General features: G+C 48.8%; 1 protein-coding gene across 3 annotated transcripts in view; it reads right to left on the minus strand.

Moving 5' to 3' along the window:
• The window catches only part of CACNA2D2 (calcium voltage-gated channel auxiliary subunit alpha2delta 2), a 220,024-nt gene that overhangs the window by 124,327 nt on the left and 73,376 nt on the right, over nt 1-22,321 (minus strand). For all 3 annotated transcript variants that reach the window (XM_040075949.2, XM_040075948.2, XM_040075950.2), the window contains one exon: nt 5,896-6,012. In XM_040075949.2, coding sequence (XP_039931883.2) covers nt 5,896-6,012 — 117 coding nt within the window. The remainder of the gene's footprint in view (nt 1-5,895; nt 6,013-22,321) is intronic.

Genomic DNA, 22,321 nt, shown 5'->3' on the forward strand with positions numbered 1-22,321 from the left:
TTTGGCACCACATGCTGCCAGCCAGTGTGAACCCCTGGTGCACTGCAGCTCAGGAGGGTCTCCCTGGGACCTGGAACCCTGGCCTAGGACCTCTCCAGTTAAACACTTCAATGACTTGGCCAATGAGCACCTGCTTCGACGTCCTTCAGACAGCTCTGTGGGGCAGAGAGGTGCCAACAGGACCTTACTCTGCCAAAAACAAAGGAGAAATCCAGTACAACCCCAGGGCTGCTCCTGCTGAATGCTGACCCCTTTTGCTGCCTGCCACCAACTCCAGAGGACAGCAACAACCCCAACAGTGAAGGAGGGCAGATTTCCTGATGATATTCTACCAGTCCATGCCATGACAGAGGTCAGTGCTTCTGCTGCTGAGAGAGGAGGGAGCAGGGAGATGCTCTGAACTGGGCTGAGAGGTGCTTTGCTGTATGCCAATTTTTGCAGCTTCTCAGACAAGTGACTCTTTTCGTTGTCCCTATCAAGGGCCAGAAACCTGATAAAGACTCCTTTCACCACAAATCTGCAAGGGAAATCTCAGGGTTCTCAGAATTGTTAAAGGGATAAACCTGCCCAATTAAATCCCCTCTGCACTCTTGATATATGCTTGTGCCAGGCTCAGATGGAGGTGGGAACTAGTCCCAGTTGAGCTGTAATGCACTGAGTGTTCAACCAGGACTGAAAGCACAACTGGCCTGAGATCCTCCCTGAGCAGGTGATTTGGTCAGTACTTTGTGGTAACACACCAAACTCTCACCTCACTCTTCATCGCAGGATCCTAAAGCATGGCTGAGTACTAAGTCATCAACACTTCAGAAGAAACATGCAAGAAAAAATGCCAGTAAGTGGGAAAACTCGAGGCTGAGGAGGGGAAACAGGAGACAAAACAGGAGACAAAACAGCAAAATAGGGTTAAGGCAGTACAAAACCCTCAGCATCTCCAGACCAACCACCTTTTCTGTGTGTCAGTTCCCAGCTCTTCCAACCTCTTTCCCTTAGGAACCAAGGTAAAGAAAGATGGGAACACCTACAGCCAACATGCCCCCAAGGCTTTGTAGCCACAGGAAACCCAGCCAGACTTCCCTGCAGGATGCTTTCAAAGTACAGGAAATCCCCAGTCTTGTCCTTTGTATTCTTTTTTCTGCCAAAAGAAAATGCCTAATGCCAAGTGTAGATTTCACTACTCCAGTTGCAGTAAAATCTGAGTGGAATGTATTGTGACCTCCTGCACCTTACCTGAAGAACAGGAACCTTGAAACCTCCTACCACTGAGCCCTCCTACCAAACCCCTGCTTTCCCTCAGATCATTCCACACTGGAGTTAAATATGCAGCAAAATTATGCTATTACATTTCACAATTAAAAAAAAACAAAAAAACACACACATAAAAAACCCAACAAAAACCAACACAAACCTTCCTCCTACTCCTGGTAAATGCTGTTAGTGCTCTCACACCAGAGCCATGCTAGGGGCACCAAACCTGTTGCACACACATACATCTACATAAGATACACACAGATATACATAGTACACATTATAAATTCTGATACACAAAATGCCACTTTGCTACACTTTTGCTCAACAGATCATATTCCACGCTACACACAGCTGAGGTCCACAGGAAATGCAACAAACTTCACCTTAACTCAAAAGACTGCGCCAGTGACGTACAACTTGCAATACTAAATCGGCTCTGTGGAGAAAACACCAGCCCAGCCATGTCACCATTGGGGCAATGCAAGAGCCTGCAGGCATCTAGACCATGTTTTTTGGGTCGGCAGGCCTCTTTTTGGAGATGGGGGAATGCCACCAGCACAGACAATGAGTGGTTCACTTCAGGGCATAACCTACTCAGTAAACTGTGGGATGTGTCGCTCTCAGGAGGCAAAGCAAATTGTCTGTGTTTAAATATGTGAAGAATGAAGCAGTCAGCATCCAAAAGCAGTCTTCACAAGAACTATATAAAAAGGAGAAATGATCTTAAAACATATCCTAGGATCTAAAATTTCCACCTCTCAGCCTCCTCCTCCATCAAATCACAATTTCCTTCTCCCCCAGGCTGCGGAGCTTCAGGAAAGAATAAACCTCGAGGCATTGCTCATGTACTTGACATAGTATTCTAAAAGAAAGAAAAAGTGCCCCTTGGGTTTGGGAATCTGGACCCTCAGGTGATGTCTTTTGCCTGGCTCACTCAGTGCTCCACCAGCAGCAAACTCCAACATCTGGGCTCCCAAAGAAGCCCCAGACTGTACATATCTCTCTGGGCACATACAAAAGCACAAAGGGGTCTGAACACACTGAAAAACTGAAGAGGAGATAGGAAATAAAGTTGAAAAAGTGACAAAGAATCTACTTGGCAAAAAAAACAACCTGACGAGTTCTAGTCTCAGAGGATGTTAAGCCATGAGCCAGCCAGCTGTGACTCCCAGCACAAGGAAAACCCAAGGGGGATTTGTGATCGTTTGGTAACGTGCCACCTCACTCCTTTCCACATCTTACAAAAGGTGTCTTCTCTAGCCCTAACAAGGACAAGCTCACGAGTGTGGATGAGAACAGCCCGTTAAACTCCCACCCAGCCAGGAACACACCCATCACTTCCTAACACCTCACCTGTAGCCCTGGAACTTCCCCACAATGCAATACAGTGGGTAAATGTAACGTCATCTCCTTCAGGAGTCACTTCACCTTAGTCTTTTACTTCCAATTCAAAGGAAATTAGATGGATCTTGGGTATTGAAGACCATCTTTTTTACCTCCCCTCCTGTCAAAGCCTGAGAATAAAAAGCAGCTGGAACTACACAGCCCAAAGGAAACTGGGAGGCCAGGCTTAAAGTAATGAAATCATCATCATGGACAAAGGACACTGGAAAAGGCAATTAGTGCTGATGCAAATCCATGTCAAACAGAAGCCACTGTGTGGGACATGGGGTAGAAGTCCCCCAGGATCCAGCTGTGGATACTCCAGTGCCAGGTGGAACAGGTGGGGATTGCAAAAACACCCTAGGAGGTTTTTTTTGTCCCATGATGAGACTGTCACCTGATATGATACTCTGGAACAAAAAGGGAGAGACAGCATCCAAATAACCAGCCCCTTGTAGGTGCCTTACTTTAGGAAGCAATTACCCTCTCTGCCACCCACCCCTGGGCTCCAGCATGCCTCCAAAATGCCCAAGGGAAATCAGAGTGTCCTATTAGTGCCAGATCCATGCCACAGTGCTGCACCATGGCTGGCAGGGCCAGACGGGTTCAGTTTCCTTGTGCTCGATTTCTGCCTCTTAGAAATGCAACACACAAGGTAGGAAACTGTATTAATAAATGCTCTGCACATAGTTGAATATAAACACATTAATATTTTCACTTAGAAACAGAGGAAAACAGGTTCTTTGATGACTGGACTGAATCACCACGTAATCAGAACAGTGCCCTAAACTGTGCACCCACGGTGTGTGCCCAAAGGCTTGTGAGGCTTCCTACAAAGCCCCACCGAGGCCGAGGCAGCATCCCTTCTCTCTCCTGCAGCAAAGGAGACTGGCATGTCTCCTCAGGAGAGTGACCACACAAGTAACAAGGAAATTTGTACATCAAGGAGAGACTCCATTTCTCCCTCTTCACCTGCCCTTGCCGATACATGGAGTCCCACCTGACTCAGATGCTGAAAAATATGTTTCAAGAAGTCATCATCACTCTTGTGAGTCATGAGAGAAGAGGAGGAAATGACTCCAGGAGAGATGATTCAACTAAAGGGAGAGCTGAGACAGATGAAAACAGGCAGGAGAATGGAAGGAGCTATGGGAGCCACGCTGCTTTGAAAGAGCTTAACAAAATATGGAAGAAATTTAGAAGATTTGGTTGCTCCTCCACCATCAACTTCCCCATTTACAGATTTTGTTGTTAGTACCACCAATCCAAAAAGCCAAGAATTTACATGGAAACTGGATGTAAAAGCCTGCTCCATCCAGAGTGCACTCTGAAGGAGTCTTTTGAAAGATTAATTTAGGTCAAGGGTTCATTGTTTCCACTATAAAGACAGCACCACATGTTGTCACCTAACCAGCGCTGCCAGAATCTCCCCTGTGACAGGTGAGCCCTTCACAGCACACCAAAGAGTCCTGCCCAAAAACCCAGCAAAAAAGAAAGACAGCTGGAAAACAAACAAGGTTATTTGTACCATGGGCACAGTTCAACCCTTGATCTAGCACCAAAAGATGCACAAACTCTCTCCAAGTCTGTAAGTGTGACTCAGAGCAAAGGGCAAAGCAAACCAGTGTGACTGATGAGCTGAAATTCAAATGCCACAGTGGAACCAGTCAGCACAGTGATGCTGTGTAACTCAGGGTTATTACCCTGTGCATCCCACGGGAGCCGTGGGTTGTCCACGTGTTTATCAAGTTTGCAACAACCTTTTGTCACCTGTGCCTTCCTCCAGTATCTATAGGTGCTGCACATCTCTGGAACATTTAATATGATATTTGCTCAAGTATGCACACAAACTGTATGAGCACAAAGATACACGTTCATGTTAAGAAAACTGGTCTCCCTGATTTTCACTTCCACAATCCCAAAAGCAGGGCTGACAGTTTACACCTCTTCAGTCCCACTTCAGCTCCATCCATTCAAGCTACCACACTTACACGTGCGAGTCCCAAGTAGGATTACTCTTTAGTTCCCAGAGTGAGAAATTGGGTAAACAACAATCTTCTTCACCCAAGTCCCTACAGTAACCATCTTTGTCAGGCACTGTGGACAACCTCACGCCATCTGGACACTCAGGCCAGACTCTGACCACCCTTGACTGAGATCCTGTCTTGAGCCTTGAGTCTCCCCAGGCCCAGGAGTCCTGTGACTCCTGTTGCATACCTTCTCCAAGCTAGTCCACACCCACTGTAGATGCAGGTCACTCCCAAACCCTCACTGCCTTACTTACACCTCAGTTACTGCAATATCCCTGCTCTCACCACAGCACATTTCCCTGTGCTCCCCTTCCTGTCTACCACGTTGGAGGGTGACCGAGTCTTTTTGGCTGCAGTGCCTCTGGGCACATCAGTTGTGTTACCTGCTCCAAGCCTTCCCCTTGTCCATCACCTGCAGACACCCCTCCAGTGGATCAAGCTGCATCCAGCTGGCCACATTGCCAGACACCCACTGTACAATGTCATGCCACTCGATACAATTGTGTTTTAGAGAGGACACCTGGAGGGGAAGTATCCATACCCCTCTGCAGTGGAGAAGGTTGTCCACCTCTCCAGGAAGGCAGTTACTTGTCCCTGCCCCAGGAGCAGAGCGTGGCCCTGCTGCCACCTCATTATAGCCACCACTGTGTTTTGCTGAGCAGGCACCATGGGTCAGGTCACCTTCCTCCACTACAGATAAAATGAGTTCATTTTAAAAGGAGTGATACCAAATAAGACAATATAGGAAATGCATGCAGGTACCCATGAGGGCAACCCACACATGCAGCCAGTCACAGGGCTCAAGTCCCAGGCATCAACACAAACCCTTCAAGTGCATCCTCTAAACAGGAAAGGCTCCACTTGTCCAGAACACTTCCATGAGTGACAGCAGGGACACTGCAGTACCTCTGCTTCCAGTACACCCCAGTTCAAATTTGCTGCCAGGCTTTTGCTGTCACTTGTATTCTTGTGGCAGCACTCTCAGGTGTTTGCGTGACAGTGGGAAAAGATAAAAAGCAAGAAGATACGTAGAGTAAATCCCCACATGACACATCCTTGCCTCACACACTCCATATGAATCTGTTCAGCTGCAGGATGCAGCTCCCAGAAAAGGCCACACAATCACAGAAATCACTTTGAAGCTGAGATCATACTGCTATGCCAGCATCAACCCTCTTGTTTAAACTGAACATCTCCATCAAAGGATCAGAACGCAGGCCCATCTCCTTACCTTTAAAGCACGGACTTTCTTGGCCAAGAGGCTCTCAATGTCCCCTGCGACCTTCTCCACCAATTTCCTGGGCACATTCTCCTTGACTTCAAACAGGTTTTTATTGTCATCGTAGATCTAAGAGGGCAAGCAAGAGGAAAAGACAGTCAATATTAGTGAGGAGTACAGCAGTCTTCCTACAGAAAAGCTGATCCTCTAACGGAGAATTCTAGCAATGTGGTAACAATATAAGCTTTGGAAATGAGGGGAGCAAGAGAAGAAAGACTTTGCAACGAGAAAAAACAGAAACGCAGTCAACCTGCTCTGCCCACACCAGTGGCTCTACAGCTGCCTGCTTTCATGCTTACAGGCAATGAGCATCCCACCCTCTCACTCAAAAGCTGAGCTGCCCATCCCTGCCTCTGCTGAGCCGCTCCTGTGGCACAGGCAGAGCCACCACACGCTGAAGGCAGTGCAGAGCTTGCTGGGGCCAGGGCCTGGAAGCACTGAGGCAGCAGGGCAGCCCTGGTACCAGGAACGGGAACAAGGGGATCACATGAAGCAGGATAAAGCCCATATCTCTAACCAAGGCATAGTAATTTGGCACCCTCAAGAAATGAGGATTTCTACAACCAGTCCAGAACTTGGCCAGGCTGTGGTGGCTAGAGGCACAAATCTATAGCAGGATTATCCTGAAGGCCAATGCGATTATCTGTATTTGAATGTTTGCACCCAAAGCGGCAGCAATGGCCTGCAGGCACATCATACAACTGCAGGGAACAACCCCAGGCCTAAGGGAAGTGCTGCTGGCATCAGCACTGCCTCAAGAAGAAGGTATCAGTCCCACCAGAAGACTTCACGACCACAAACCCCTCAGCCACCTCCTCAGATGATTTTGCGACTTGTTAACCCCACCCGCCTGCAGTCCCAGGAACAGCCAGCACAGGGTCAAAGGGAAGAGTTTACTGCCATCATCTGGGATGAGCAAAAATAAATTCCTCCTTATCTTGTCTTAAGTAAGGTACATGAAGAAAACCACAAAGCAAATAGGATTCAGGCAGCTTCTCTCTTTATCCTCAGGCTACTTGCAAATACCTTCAGCTCCAGACATGGAGACATATGGGAACAGAGAACCCTCCAAGGAGAGCTGGACCTCCCCAAGGAGGTAGCAGACACCGCACTTAACTGCAAATTCCATGCTAAGCACGTCTGGCACCTACCCAAGCTTGCATGATCCTTAGGAGCTGAATCATGCTTCCCACGGGACAAAACCCTCTCTTTGCTGGAGCTTCATTACAAGTGAAAGACTCTGCCTGTCAGTGGTGGTTTGTTGCGCACCTGGCCATGAGGACCAGGGCTTGCTTTCTCGGGACACATCTGCCCTGAGTCTCAGAGCAGCACCCAAACACAAACAGTGAGCAACCAGCTTCCACATGACAAATACACACCCAGAACCTCCTCCACTTCACCCAGGACTGAGGAGAGGCTCAGCCAGAGACACCCACCAGACTCATACCCATCACAACTCTTTCTCTTGGTGGAGCCAGCAAAAGTAAAGGTACAGGCAGGCAGGTGCCCAGGATCTGGACAGTGGCACATCACACAGCTCAGGGACATGATGAGACCCTCTAAAATGCTGAGAAACTACTGCCCTCTCTTCAGACCTTATAATGAGCTGGAGTAGACAGCAACTCCACTTGCTGAAGGCAGCTGACAATGAATTTAAGAGACAGGGCAGAGACAACCCCCAGCTCCAGCTTCCCTTTCATGGTTACACAAAGCACTTTCTGAGGCTGAAGCCACAGGAGTACACCGATAGACTAAGCACAAGGCTGCTCTTTCAGCTGTGCACAGTCCCTCCAGACCCACTGGATTAATCTCCAGGCTTCCACTTTGCTCTTTGCAGCTCTGTCTGGGGCCCCTGCTCTGCCCAAGCTCCTCCTTTCTTCCGTGGCACTGGGAAATTCCTAACAGCAGTCTCTTCTGGCAGCCTTATATCCACATATACCATTACTCCATTCTAGCTCTACTCCAGCAGCTGCTTTTTTTTCCCCCAAAAAAAGCCCCAAGGGATTCAGGTCACCTGCCCAGGCTGCCAGGACAGTAACCAATCCTACCTCTGTCAGTGGGGCAGCACAACAAAAGGCTCAGATCTGATAGTTTCTGGAGAAAACAGAATTTCTGTGAATTTTCATAGTTACTGACTTGCAAGAACACAGCCCACGAGCCAAGAGCCAGACATTGGTGATCCTCATGTGACTCCTCAGTCCCTAAGAGACACAGGGAGCATGGCTCCAGTGCCCTCCCCAAGGCTCTGCTCCTCTTTCACCCTCCACACCTGCCATCCTTCAAGGAAAGGCAACCCCAACAACCTGATTTGTCTGAAATGGGCTTCACCCAAATCACTTTGGTCCCCAAATCACCCATACATCACATTAGCTTGGCAACTCCTGTGTTATTACAAGTGATCACTCTGTGAGCACAGGGGCTCCAAAGAGGATGCTTCAGTAAGAGAAGACATTTAAGAGGTATTCCCCAGAGTCCAGAAGAAATTATTTCATAGAATGGTTTGGGTTGGAAGGCACCTTAAATACCATCTCATTCCAGCCCTCTGCCATGGGCAGGGACCCCTTCCACTGTCCCAGGCTCCTCCAAGCCTTGTCCAACCTGGCCTTGAACATTTCCAGGGATAAGGCAGCCACAGCTTCTCTGGGCAACCTGTGCCAGTGCCTCACCACCCTCACAGTAATTAATTTCTTCCTAATATCTAATCTCAACCTCCCCTCCTTCAGTGTGAAGCCATTCCCTTTGGGCCTTGCCCAAAGTCCCTCTCCAGCTTTCTTGGAGCCCCTTTAGGCAGTGAAAGGGGCTCTAAGGCCTCCCCAAAGCTTTCTCCTCTCCAGGATGAACATGCCCAGCTCTCTCAGCTTGTCTTTGTAGCAGAGGTGCTCCAGCCCTCTAGTGAGCTGCATTGCCCTCCTCTAGACTTCCTCCTTATGTTGAGGGTCCCAGAGTTGGATGCAGCATTCCAGGTGAGGTCCCACCAGAGCAGAGGGCAAGAGTCCCTTGCCTCCCTCGACTCACTTTTGATGTGACTCAGGATACAATTTCTAGGTGTTCTTCAGTCAGAGCTCCATCACACCCTGAGCCTCAGACCAAAAAGCTTGTACTGCCAAGAGCATAACATCCTGCACTAGATAAGAACACCCCACATTGGCACAGAAGGGGTTACAGCAAAGAAAGCTCGGCACAAAGCAATGTTCCCTCACACTCCTTTTTCTCCCCTTGGTAAGTAACAGCACAACAAAGTCATGTGCTTGAAAGATGCAGCATACCTCCAGCTGAGCAGCAGCAATTAGGAAAGCAAAGAGGAGCAATCTTCAAGGAGAAAGCTTTGGGTACAGAGGGAGTCCTGACATTGGTATTTTCCTATTATGAAACAGAAAATTGTCTCCTGTTGGTAACAGACAGAAACGGTGCCTGTCCACAAGGGAGGAAAGAACAGAAAAAGAAACCAGGAGCTGTTCCTCCAGCCCTCTCCGCTGCTGCAGAGCTCTGCAGTCTTCGTGGCTGAACAGTTCACTGGCGTTAATTAGAACAATCCAAGACAAATTAACAGTGACCATACGTGCATGAGAACGTCCCAGACAGGCAGGGGAATGAATGGTAGGGGCTCCAGGCAATTTAGAGAACTTCACAGTCTCCACCGTAGCATTTTGCTTTGGGTTGTTCAGAACGCGGCCAGGTTTTACTTATCTAAGATGACATTTCCCATATTGGGTTTTTCCTCAAGCTGAGACAACGGGAGGATTTTCAGGCTAAAGACATCCCAAACATTCCTCAGTGATGGCATAAACCTTTCATTTTGTCCAGATTAGAAAGCCATTCTCATTGAAATTCTCCTGTGATCCGGTGCTCTGGGACCTGTTTTTGAAACCAGTAACACCGATGACCTTGGAAGCAAGGAACTGCTGCTTCTGACTCCACGTTCAAACCCTCACACCCAGCTGTGCCAGCACCCACAGGAAGAAGGGGGACAGGTTGCGTGCTCCTGGCAGACTGGGTTTTACTTGGCAATACATTGAGCAACAGGCCCCAGCCCCTCACAGGCTCCCTGCCAGGCAGGGCAGGTGGGTGGCAATGCAGGGACACGAGCAAAGCCAAATGCTGCACTGCTCCAGCCCTTCTGTTAGTCCTGCCCAACGTGGTCCACAAACATGAGATTACTGGGCAGGAGAAGGACTGTAGAGAGCCCCTGAATTACCTACAGAGGGAACAGCCCTCGGGCAACACAGAGGAGGAAGGAAGCTGTTGTACCCAGAGAATGGGGAGTGAGACCACATTATGACCTGCAATCTCAATAAAGCGTCTGGGAAGGGCTGAAGCTGGATGCAGGATCTAATCCTGGCAGTGGAAAAGAGTCCAACAGTGGATGCTGAGAGTGAACTAATAAGTGGCAAGAGCAGGGAGGAGTGGGAGGGAATATTAACAGTAGCCAAACAAAAAATACTGAGCTGAAACAAAAAAATAAAAGCAAAAGAAAAAACCAAAACAGTGCCAGGTTGGGAGAAGAAAAACCCAACTGTTGAAAACAACCTGCAGCATGAAAAACTTAAACCTAAATACTCCTAAACATAGTGCAATTACAAACAGCCAGAAAAATTATTTAAACCAGCCCAGAAGTGCTTAGTGGCCTCACTTAAGAGCAAAGCTGGTAACACAACCAGCTGTCAGCACATGTTCCAGCAGCACCTGTACAGCCAAGGAGGCAGATCTGATACTGCCTTGAAACACCCATTCTCTAAATTCACTTGTTTGCCTTGCTCCTAATGCACAATAAATGATGCTCATCTCTGCCTTTAATTCCCTCTGTGCCTATATATTCAGGGAGCTGTCAGAGTTCAGAGAAAGCATTTTCCTCCCCCCAGTTCCCTGTGAGCACACTCAGCACCATGAAACTTGGCAGCCTGAGAAAGGAGCATGTCCAGAATTACTCCCCTAAGTGTAGAAATCACCATTGGATGAGCTGCCAAGGGAGGGGCCAACACCTTCCCAGGGGTCAAGGTATCCAATGAGAAAACATGAAGGAAAAGAACAAATCTCAGGAGAGCACCCTGTAAACCACTGCTAGAAGGTAAAAATTGTCTCTTCAACGTCAGCCCTCTTTGTCTCCAACGGGCATTGGCCTCCCCTGCCAACTGTCTCCAGGCTCATCTCTGGAATGTCCAATGTCCCCCTCATCCAGGCCATGAGGGAGGACAGGGATGGCAGGGTACACCTGCAGCCCAAAGCAGACCTCTGCCTTCTCATTCTCTCTATCACCAGCTCCACGTCACAACTTCCACGCAGCAGCCCTTCCCCAAAATCAGAGGGGCAGCCCTACACTGTGCTTACACAGCATCACCTCCATGCCAAGACTCCCCCATCGCCTTCCTCAAGAACAACAGCAACCAAAAAGCTGAACCCCAACAGAGCAGCTGGTAACCCCAGAAGCCCTCAGCCCCACTGGGCCAGGACAGAGCTGTACCCACAGCTCAAACCCCACCTGGGGTTTGCTCAGGGCCAAGCAGGGAGAGGCTCTGGTGCTCCAGCTCCTGCTGGAAAGGCATCTGATCCGGGTAATAGTCATTTTCCAGAAATTAATTTTTTCTCCACCCCTGTATGAATCCAATACACCAGGTTTGGACAGCTGCAGTCCAAACAGCGTTTAATCACAGTGCAAACCTGGCATGTTTGCAAAAGAGCAAAGTATTACGTGCAGCAACAGAGCGGCTGCCTTCCTGCTCCCAGAGCATTCCACCCCAAAGCTGGGGTGCTCCAGGTGAGGGAGGCCAAAGACCAAACCACATCTCTGCAGGCACAACAGCCACCCACACCCAAGATAACCCTCCTGCCCCAGGAACGGGGCTGTGCCACGCCATGCCCCACAAAGGCCAGCAAGCAAGAAAACAAAAGGGTTTTTCCAGCCAGCACTATTATGAGAGGCAGGGAAGGTCTCTATTCTACTTCAAGCTCGTGCAGCCAGACCCGTGCCTGGGATCAGTGTTGTACAGTGACCCAGATATGGCATCTGCAAAGGGAATTCAGCAGTACAGCCAGTAGTGCAGCAGGATGCCTGCCCTGAGAGGCACTGCTTGCTCAGATGCTGGTCTAGAGCTTCTCCTGGAGCTTCAGGATCTGTTGGTCTCCCCATCAGTCTGGCCCATTTTGAGTGATCTCACCTAGTGCAGGCTCCTACCATTTCCCCACAGCTCAGAGTACGAGTGAAGAGGAAAGAGGAGAGCCCTTGAGCAGACTCGCTTTTGCTTTGACTGCACAGGACAGACCCCTCTAAACCCCCTGGAGCAGGAGCCTTGAAAAGAATTGCCCTGCAGCGTAAATGACCAACAAGAACACCATGAGATGGTCGAGGCCAAGCACAGAACACTGGCTGGGTAACAGGGAGGAAAAGGAGTGCCAGACCCCAGAGATCCTGCTGGAAGATGGAGACCGCTCAGGGCCATAGGCAGAGAGCAGAGACAGCACGATTTCCATCTCACCCCTCATCACTGCCGCACCGACTGTTGTTAAATTTCATTGTCTGGTGCTTATAGTCCTGGCAATGACGGTAATCATCGCGGCTCCTACATTACATTTGGAGGATGTGAGGCTGGGCTCAGCGTCAGGGACAATCGAGCAGGCAGCGATCAGAGCGATCCCCGCTGCCAGCCCGCCAGGACGGGCAGTGCCGCCTGTGCCGCCCCTCCTTGCGCACAGCGGGTCACACCCCACTGCACGGGCCAGGCCACGGCCACGGCCTTCTGGAGAAGCGCTTATCAGCCAGGAAGGTGCTAGATCCTGCTTTATCTTGTTGAAGAGTCACAAGAGGAACAGGCAAAGGGAAGCGGCTGCAGGTGAGCCCCGGTGCCACAGCTCAGAGAGGGCTTTGCAAATCGAGCCCACACCAATTCCCAGAGCCGGTACCGTGGACACCACCGGCCCCGAGGGCACAGCCCTGTGAGCACAGCCCTGAGGCCAGGTGCCCCGTGGGGAGCAGCGTGGGCAGTGGCTCCCAGGGAGCCCGAGCTGTCCCTTGTCACATCCCGCCCTTGTCACATCCTGCCGCTCCGGCAGCCTGCGGACGTGCTCCAGCGCGCAGGAGGCTAACAGCTTGACATTTACTAACCCCAGCTCCCTGGCTCCTCAGTGCCATTCCCCTGCTGTGCTCCATCCTTCCAACTACCTCATAAAAAGCAAGCACCCTCTGAGCAGCTCTTCAGAGCCCTCCCGCCGAAGCAGGACAGGGAAATGTGAAGTTTAGTTGCTCCTCAGGGATGGTCAGCTATAATTGAAGCAAACAAACCATAGAACTGAGGTCTCTCTAGTTCCCTAAAGTGCCTGCTAAAAGGCAGCAGTACCACAGAGAACATGGGGGAAGAGGGAAAAACAGCCCACACCACCAGGGATGGAGAGGTGGAGCTGCTCCAGTGCTCCCCATCCTGCCCCAGCACCCACACCTCCCATCCTCTGGGGCACTGGCTGAACTTCTGCTTCCTCAGCACAGGATCACCAGCCTCTACAGCTGAGACTTCAGCCTTGCCAGCCCCAAAGCAGACCTGGGCCTGCTATACATAATTTAGCAACCAGTCAGGGATAAAGGGCTATGCATGGTTAGCTTGGATTATAGAAAACCTCTCCCGGCCTGGAAAGCAGCTTTTAGTCTTCATCATCCCAAACCCTTGTATGGTGAGCTCTCAGAGCAACAGACCTGCCTGGGTGTTTACAGAGAGAGAATATTCTACAGGGAAATTCAGTATCACACAACTTCAAACTTGCTCTTCTTTCAGATAAAGCGCTGCAAAAATAAATTGCTGCATAGCTGAAGACAGAAGGTCTCAACCAGGATGGGAACCCTGCCCAGGCCCTTCTCTGCACACTTGCAGCCACTTGGATGGCGTGGGCCTTGCTGCCAGGCCAGGGCACAAGCGCCCCAGAGCCTGCTGTGCTAATGTACAACAGAGAGAGAACAGCTACAGCTTCTCAGAAAAATGCCCAAATGCAGTCAGACATCACATGATCTCTAAAAATACATGCTTGTACAGCAAAACAGAAACACACACGAAAAAAAAAAACAACCACCCCAACCTGATCCTGGAGTCTAGCTGCTCTCCTTGTTATGTGGGACATAAGAAAAGCTTTAGTAAGAAAAACAGTATTTTTAAAAGGTGCCTCAACTACTTTCCTTCAGGATTTATTAAAGAGTTAACCAGTTTGGTTAAGTTATGTCTACATAAAACACACTGACTTCAGACCAATGGCATTAAAATTGCACCTCAAATGCCCTAGGTACACCCTAGGAGGGGTGCTGTCACGGATAAAGATGTGCTATTTTGCTGGATTTCAGGGTGCATATCATGAAGAATGTGGTGAGGCCCTCACACAGAATGCCCCATCCCTGGAGTGCTCAAGGCCAGACTGGATGGAGTCCTGAACAGCCTGATCAAGTGGAAGGGTCTCTACCCATCACAGGGGGGTGGTATGAGTTGGTATTTAAGGTCCCTTCCAACCCAAACTACTCTGTGACTTCTGTCAGAATCACTACCTCCACATAATGGATCATGCTGGGTTTTCCTCAGCATCCCTAAGTGAATGAAAATCATTAGGGAAAGAGCAAGAGACATCTCTGCTCCTCAGATCCCTCCTGGACTCCATGTGGTTGCAGTTTTGCCTTTTGCACAGCTGCTGGACAGTTTAAAACACTATTCTTTTATTCTGTTGCTTTTCTCCCAAGGCTAAATGTTTAGGACACTGACATTACAAAAGCTCATAGAGACCCAAAATGGGATCTTGCCAGACTTCATGTCCCTGGCAGTGGGGAGGATGAGGAAGGGGCCACCACTGCCCTGAGAGTCATGAACAGCACTTCACCAGGCTCTCTTGCAGTGCCTGTGGCAGGGCTGCTGCAGGTGTGCAAAGGCTGCTCCCCATCCCCTGTGAGTGTCCCCAAAGCACTCACAGCTCTTTGCTCTGCATTGAGTGAGGCAAGACTCCCAGATCCTCAAAGACTCGACTTTAAATAAATAACCAGACCTCTTTCCCAAAACAGCTTTATCTTCCTTGCCAGAAATGCTGTTGCTTTTTGCAGGAAGGGCTGTGGAAAAAGGCTGCGCTGTGCAGCCTCTAACACTAAGGCTCCCAGACACATTTTGCAGACTTCCTTTCATCGACACAAGAAAAAAGAGTAACAATTATGCACGCTGCCTTTTATTTTTATTGATGGCTACCACTGGCCAAATTCAGCTCTCAGCCGCAGTGATGCAAATTTGGGATGACTCCACGGGCATAGAATTAAACTAAATCTCTTATTAGAGCTAAAGCAATTGAAATCTAGGCCAACGTAAGTCAGCACTGTCAACAGTTACCCCCACAGTTTTCTGCAGAGTAATGATCTATTTTAAATACATTGAACTTTTAGAAACAGCAACTTTGCAATTCTATTGATTTACCTTCTGATACAGGTGTTGGGGCGCTCTCTGCACTTCAGAGATCCACATTTATAAGCTTTTCTCCCTAATCTCAAGCACTGGAAGCACTTTTGCAAAGGCACAGGCTCACTGGAAGCAAGGCTGGAAGAAACCCACCTGTCCAACCCATCCCCTCTGTCTCATTCAGGGCCCACCTAACAGCTGTTTACAAACTCTAATCCACTCGTGGTGGAGAGCCCAGGCTTCCCTGGCTGAGACCCTTTAACGTTTTTGTAGAATCAAGCACGGTTTGGGTTGCAAGGGTTAAAGAACATCTTGTTCCAACCCCCTGACATAAGCAGGGACACCTTCCACTATCCCAGGTTGCTCCAAGCCCTGGCCAATCTGGCCCTGAGCACTCCCAGGGATGGGGCAGCCACAGCTTCTCTGGGCAACCTGTGGCAGTGCCTCACCACCCCACAATAAAGAATCTCTTTCTATTATCTAAGGTAAATCTGCCCTCTGGCAGTGTGAAGCCATTCCCCACGGTCCTCTCAGCCCCTGCCCTTGTCAAAAGTCCCTCTCCAGCTCTCTTGGAGCTCCTTTAGCCACTGAAAGGGGGCCCTGCTAGAAAGTCATTACTGATGTTTAATATAAAGTTCTCTCTGTTGTGTAACAGGCTCAAAAAGCTTTGCCTTCTCACCAGAGGATATGGAGAACAGATTTGCAGACAGATTTCTTCCACACATTTCCAGACTCATCCTTTTTCCTGCTAGTGCCTTCTGCTCCCTGAGCCAGAAGGGTTCAGGAACAGAATACACTATGTACCTGGGGATTTTAATAAAGAGGTCTCATTTCAGCTGAGATTTTCAGCTTAGTCCCACCTTGAAAGTACCAGCAGCAAGACTTTAGCAGCAGCATTAAACCCTGCAGCTGGCAAACTCAGCCCAGGTTTGTTTTCAGAACAGTCTTGGAGAGGTACAGGGGCAGGATTGATATGTACCCACAGAGATCCCAGGGGATGTGTCTTCTGAAGACAACCTCTGGAGGTCTGACATCTGAATGGAAAGACTCCACTAAAAAATTCAGAAACCTCTGCAGCATCACAGAGAATAGGGCTGGAACAGATCTCATCAAATCAGGTAGTTTCAGCCTGTTCCCATATCCCCAGCAAAAGGGGGCATTGTGGATGTGTCATTTCCAACATCATTACCACAGTTCTCTCATTCCTAACCTGTTCTTCAAGAATCCCAGTGACAGAGATTCCTGTGTTTCACAAGACAAAGTGAAAGTGGTACTTCACAATCCTATTTGAAAACCGGTTATGATGCCCAAGTTGAAAATCTCTTGCTGCAATTAAAAACCATATTATTAGTGGAAAGATCTCAAATTAACAAAGAACAGGCACTTCTGCCTCATGCTGCTGTGCCCTGATATTATTCTGAAGATTTGTCCTACTTTAGTTTTCACTCTTGTAGGCCAAAAAATTCATATTCATTTATTCTTTCCATACAAGTTAATGATTTTCATACCTAAGCTACAATTAATGCGACAATTAGACAATGTCCTTGGTAAGGCATTCACCAGGATGCTATTCCAAACAGTCCTTAAAATATCCAGGCATCAATCAAAGCTGAGCACCTTCAATCAGGTGTCCAACCAGAAACATCAGGTTGTGAAAATCTTGTGCGCAAGGTCTGTGACTTTCTGCTCTCCCTAGGGCCAAGGAGGAGGCAGCAGGATGCTCTGCAATCCTGGCATCACTCCTGCTGCCCATGTACCTTGCTAAGATCGCAGGAGAGCTGTCCCACAGGTGGGGAAAACCTCGGTCCCCAGGGCCCCATTACCCCCAGGAATAACGGGGTGCAGGGAAGCACCCACAGCGTGAAAGCCAGAGCTGGGCCAGGGGAGCCAAAACTCCCAGAGCAGCCAGAAATACTCAGGTCTCCTCAACCACCATCACACACATCTGTGCACACACTTGCACTCCACTGCCTTGTCCTCTCCTTCTCCAGCTCTTCCCCAGGGCCTGAGGGCTCTTGTCCCTGCTGTCCCTTTTTCTCTACACACAAGCACACAGTCAGACCCAGGGCTGAGCTCCAGACTCACCTGTGTGCACAGGCCCAGCTCCCCACACAGCTCTGCTCCGTCACAAAACACTGTTTAGGCTCCACACCTGCTCTCCCTACGACAGCCACACTCTTAATTAAGCTTTGGGCACAGGCAGGGAGTAATTGGAGTAATTGTCTGGCACTTAGGGCTGAGAGAGGGGACGTGGTCTGCATTCCCCCCTTGCCACACACCGAGTACTGACCTGCCTGCGTGATCATTGGCAAATCACCTTCCTGTGCTCTGCAATGACCTCCCACTTTGAAAGAGTTTATTGTTAATTTTTGCAAAGTGTTGTGGAAGCCTTAGAGGAAAGGTAGCACAGGAATGGAGTGCATTAATATTCCACCAAGAGCTCTAGGGACCAACCAGCACATTAAAGCTTCTACAAGCAGAAACAAAACTCTTGCACAACTCAAGCCAGACCCCCAAAGCACTGGCGGATTTTTTTCAGTCCTTTCCCTCGGCATTAGGAAACACGTAAGCGGCCTGTGATTACACATCCAGAGCAATGGCCCTGCTGAATGTAAGGAAACACAACAAGGGGAGCGTGGGACCGTGGGTGGATTCAGACCTACTCGGTGTAAGAAAAAGCTGCATCGTGTACGGTAAAGTATTCATCTCCTGCTGTTCCAGCATAAAGTTAATCAGGGACAGAAATTAATCCCTCCTGACAGCATGTTGCCAATTTCTGATTTCATCCCCATTTCCTCGTAGCTTATCATCAAGGGAATGGGGAACTAGTAGCAGGGAGAAGCCTGTCACATGCCTCTTTCTCTGGTAAAGGCTCACACGCAGCAGCCACAAGCTCCTGTACACTGGGAGCGGCACGTCCCTGCTCTGCACGCGTGCAGCTCCCCTCTCATCCACGCAGACTCACCCACCATTGCACAGGTACTGAAAAGTCACGCATATGCTTGAGGCAAAATATGTGCCCAAGCATCAGCTTTGCTCCAAGACAGTTAGAGGGAGGAAGAAAAACAAGAAACAGACAAAAGAAGTCCTCTCCCTGGAAGGATAGTGCCAGAAGAGCAAAGTGGCATTTACAGATCATAAGCACTTCCCCGCTCGGTGCTCCTTTGCACAGAATGTTAATTAGCATCACTCTAAACAGCAGTGGCAATAGCTGAAACCCAAGCAGCTTCAATTGCTTGAAAAGAAACCTGGCTGGGAATTTTTTCAGAAGAGACATTTAAACTCAAATGGTGAGACATCTGATGGTGATGCAGCAGGTGCTTTTTAATGCCACCTTGTAACTTCCCTCCTAAAACTTGGGAGTGAGTTCTAAACAGAAAATTATCATTTCCAAGGGCTATGGGATTTTGCCTCTCGTTCCAAATGTCAGAGGATTATTCTCCAGCTTGTTTTTTCAAGCCCAGTGGCTCAGGGATGGAGCCCCACAGCGTGGCAGCAGCACCCTGCTCACTCCCACAGTCCTGGAGCGTGTCACTGCACTGCGGGCTGGGCAACCCCCCAGGCTGCCTTGCAATGCAGTTTAGTTGAGCACATAATAGAAAAGTGGGTTTGCAATTATGTTAATAATAGTGCTGACTTGGGCTTGTGTCATAAATAAAATTTAGGTGATTATATAGACCACATATATCTCTGTGTTTGGAGGATCAATACATATCTGAAAGTATCACTAAATTTTAGCTACAGAAAGTGTAGCAGGAAACGGGCTTCACAATTTGCTTCTCCTTCTAGTGCCATTTCCTTTCCTACTGTAGATGTCTCCTCATCCAACATATCCAAATTATCACCACCATCAGAAAACCCCCATGCCCTGAGTGAGGGTTGCTGTGTTTCTGGCACATCTGGTGCCACAGTTTACACTGCCAGAAGGAACCTGAACTCCATCACCTGAACAAACACAGACAACAGGGCTGCTGGAATTAATTCCCGCTGAAATGAGAAACTCAACAACATCCCATGGGCTGAATTTGGTTCTCGGTACCAAACCCAGGCCCCAGGCTCGGCAGTGAGGGTCTGACACCGAGCACCTGCGCTGGCAGGCAGCGAGCGTGCCACCACCTCCGAGGGCTCCAGCACAACGGCGGATCAGAAGCCGAACAAGAAAACGCCGGGGTCCTCTCCTCTGAGAGCACAGTGCAGGAGCATTCAGCCCCATTACCTCAGAAGTGAAGTGCCAGAGGAACCGGGGAGGGAAGCAGCCTCGGCCGTGAACTCATCAGGAGAGCAAACGCGTTCCAGCCGCTTGCTGAGCGCACCGGGGAATTCTCCCCTCTCTCCCTGCCACAGAGCCAGGCTGCAGATCAGACCTGGCGTCACCAGCCCCTGCACCCCAGCTCCTGCTCAGCCCCTGCACATGTCCAAGGCAAAACAGGCATTTTGCACATCTCCTGAGAGTGTGGGGTTCTGCTCTCCTTCCACTTTATTTTCCCAGGGCCTCTCTCAGGCTGAGGAATTTCTCAAGTAAGCCCCATGCAGAACCACTTACTCAATAGGGCATAATTGACTCTTGTTGCCAAGAATTAAGTGCTCTCAATAGTGATGTCCACTTTTAATGCCTTTTTTTAATTCCTGCTAATGAATTAAGCCAAGATAACACCAAATAGTTCCCAGATGAGACTGATTGTCAAGTGGATGAGGATTTTATCGATAGTTTTTTTTTTTTAAGTCAACTCAGAAAAAGCATAAAAATAAAAAGATACAAGCAACCAAAAATGCCTCAAAAAAAAAAAAAAAAGCATAGAGTAAGCTCTCCAGGAGATTCCTTTCCCTTATATTGGTTATTACTGCCTCAGCATGGTTTCTAGTTATGCGTGCACTTGAAGAAAAAGACAAAAAAATGCCTGAGTTCAGTGACCTTCTGTATCTGAACCTTAGAATGCTTTGGTGAACATTTTCAATGAAATTACCCACAAAGCGATTAACAGTTTATTAACTTGAAGGGCAAGTCATAACACCACCACAGAAAGGCAACACGCTGTTTCTAGATAAGCTGGGGAGTTTGTTCATGGACACCAATGTTCTCAATGGTGGCGTTTTCCCCTCCCTTCCTTTTTTAAATAAAGGCTTGCTTCCATTTTCTCCTACCTAGCTCACTTCCCCACAAGCCCACTATCCTTCCAATTCATGGACTAGTATCCAAACCTGCCACAGACATGCTTCCTGAAGACTACTCCTCCAAATTGCAGAAAACACATACTGACTATCTCAGCTTGCTCCAAAAATCTCTCACAGACAGCTTGGAAATGTCAAGCGCTGTGACTACCATCATCTGTTCACTCTATCTCAAATGCATTTTCAGATCTCCCTGTGCCCTGCCACTCAGGATCCCTGTTCTTGTCTCTTCACCTTGCTTAAGGTGCAGGAAGAGGTCCACCCCTCATCATCCCTTTTCCAAGCAGTTCAGGGCTCCTAGAAGGAGGAGACCACAGCTCCTACAGGGGTGACTACCCTGGTTATGCAGGACCTATCTCCAGTGGCAGTGTCCTTCCCTGTATGAGACAAGGACAGCTCTGATTTACAGAGCTGGTTTGCAGCCTGTGTGACTCTCTGACCAAGCTCACCTCGCTTTTGGAGAAGGGAAGAAGAGCAAGGTATGAAGATCACCTGAAGCATCTTGTATGCTGAAGTTTTGCAGGGTGTAGGTTGGAAAAGGGCAGGACAAAGCACAGCAGAAGAAGCAATGCCTGGAAACCCAGGCTGATCTGCTCAGGAATTCGGCACAGCCTGCAAAGCCAGGCTGGAGAGGTGCTGGGGTTGAGCTGCACACAGCAGATGGTCAAGGAGCTGTGATTTGCAGGTAATCTAATAATCAAGTAGTTGTATCAGTGAGGATATGAGCCACGGGGTGACAAGGGGTTGGCACACTTGCCCCCTTTCTGTAGAAGTCATTGGACAGCATAAAGCAAGGACATTGACTACTTAGCTCTCAGCCAGAGTCAGCAGCAGCTTCCTTCCAAAAACAAAAAAATCCCTGTAGGGCACAGCCAGGAGCCAAAGCTGCACTGACACCGTTACGCCAGAACCCACAACCAAGGGGCTGCCACCTCCTCCCCTTCCCCCTTACCACAGCCCTGGAGCCAACACAAGCAACTCTGCAGCAAGGCTGCTCATGTCACTGATCCAAATAAGCTAACCCTCTCAAAATTTCCAGCTGGGAATATCAAACTCTGAGCACGTTATGCTGGCTTGAACCCTTTGGAATGCCAGAAGTGACTTCTTCGCCCAGTGCCACCACATCAGACACAGGAGAGCTGTGGCAGAAATGGAGGAGGAGGCAGAAAAATCCCAGGACAAAGCCCTCCAGTGAAAATAAAAGCCATGTTTCTAGAAGCAATAAAAATGCCAGTACTCAATCTCAACAGCCCCCAACCAAAAACCCTGTTCAGATTTTTTTCATTAACTGTCACAAAATGATGCAATGCATATAGTGTAATTATGCTTAAGTGCTTTCCATGTTAAATGTCATTTCAGTTATCACTTTTTAAATGCAATTTTTATTGAGTGCACAATAATAATTTAGCAAGTAAACAGGCAAGTTACAAGAAAAGAGTGGAAGTGCAGGGGGAGGTGGGAAAGCCTCAAGTGTGACAATGAAATGCACTGGGGTACATGGAGCTGTTAGTTCTGAAAGCTCAAAAAGAATTATAAAAAAGCCATAAATTACAAGGTTGCAAAATGCAATAAATTACAGCCTCTACAAAAGGCAGATAATGGAAATGAGAAAGGAGAGAGGGAAGGGGGAGGAATCTACATAATTTGTCACCACTGACCCCAGACATCTGCACAGCCTGCAAAGAGAGCTGGAAATATTTGGGTGTTTCAGTGTCCTCACAAACAACAGTACTCAGAGGCCAGTTGGGAGTGGGTCAGCTTCAGGGGCACTTCCCCTCCATCAGCACAAACACAGGATTTCTCCCTCAAAC

This window comes from Hirundo rustica, chromosome 12 (assembly GCF_015227805.2).
Source record: "Hirundo rustica isolate bHirRus1 chromosome 12, bHirRus1.pri.v3, whole genome shotgun sequence".
Lineage (NCBI taxonomy): Eukaryota > Metazoa > Chordata > Aves > Passeriformes > Hirundinidae > Hirundo > Hirundo rustica.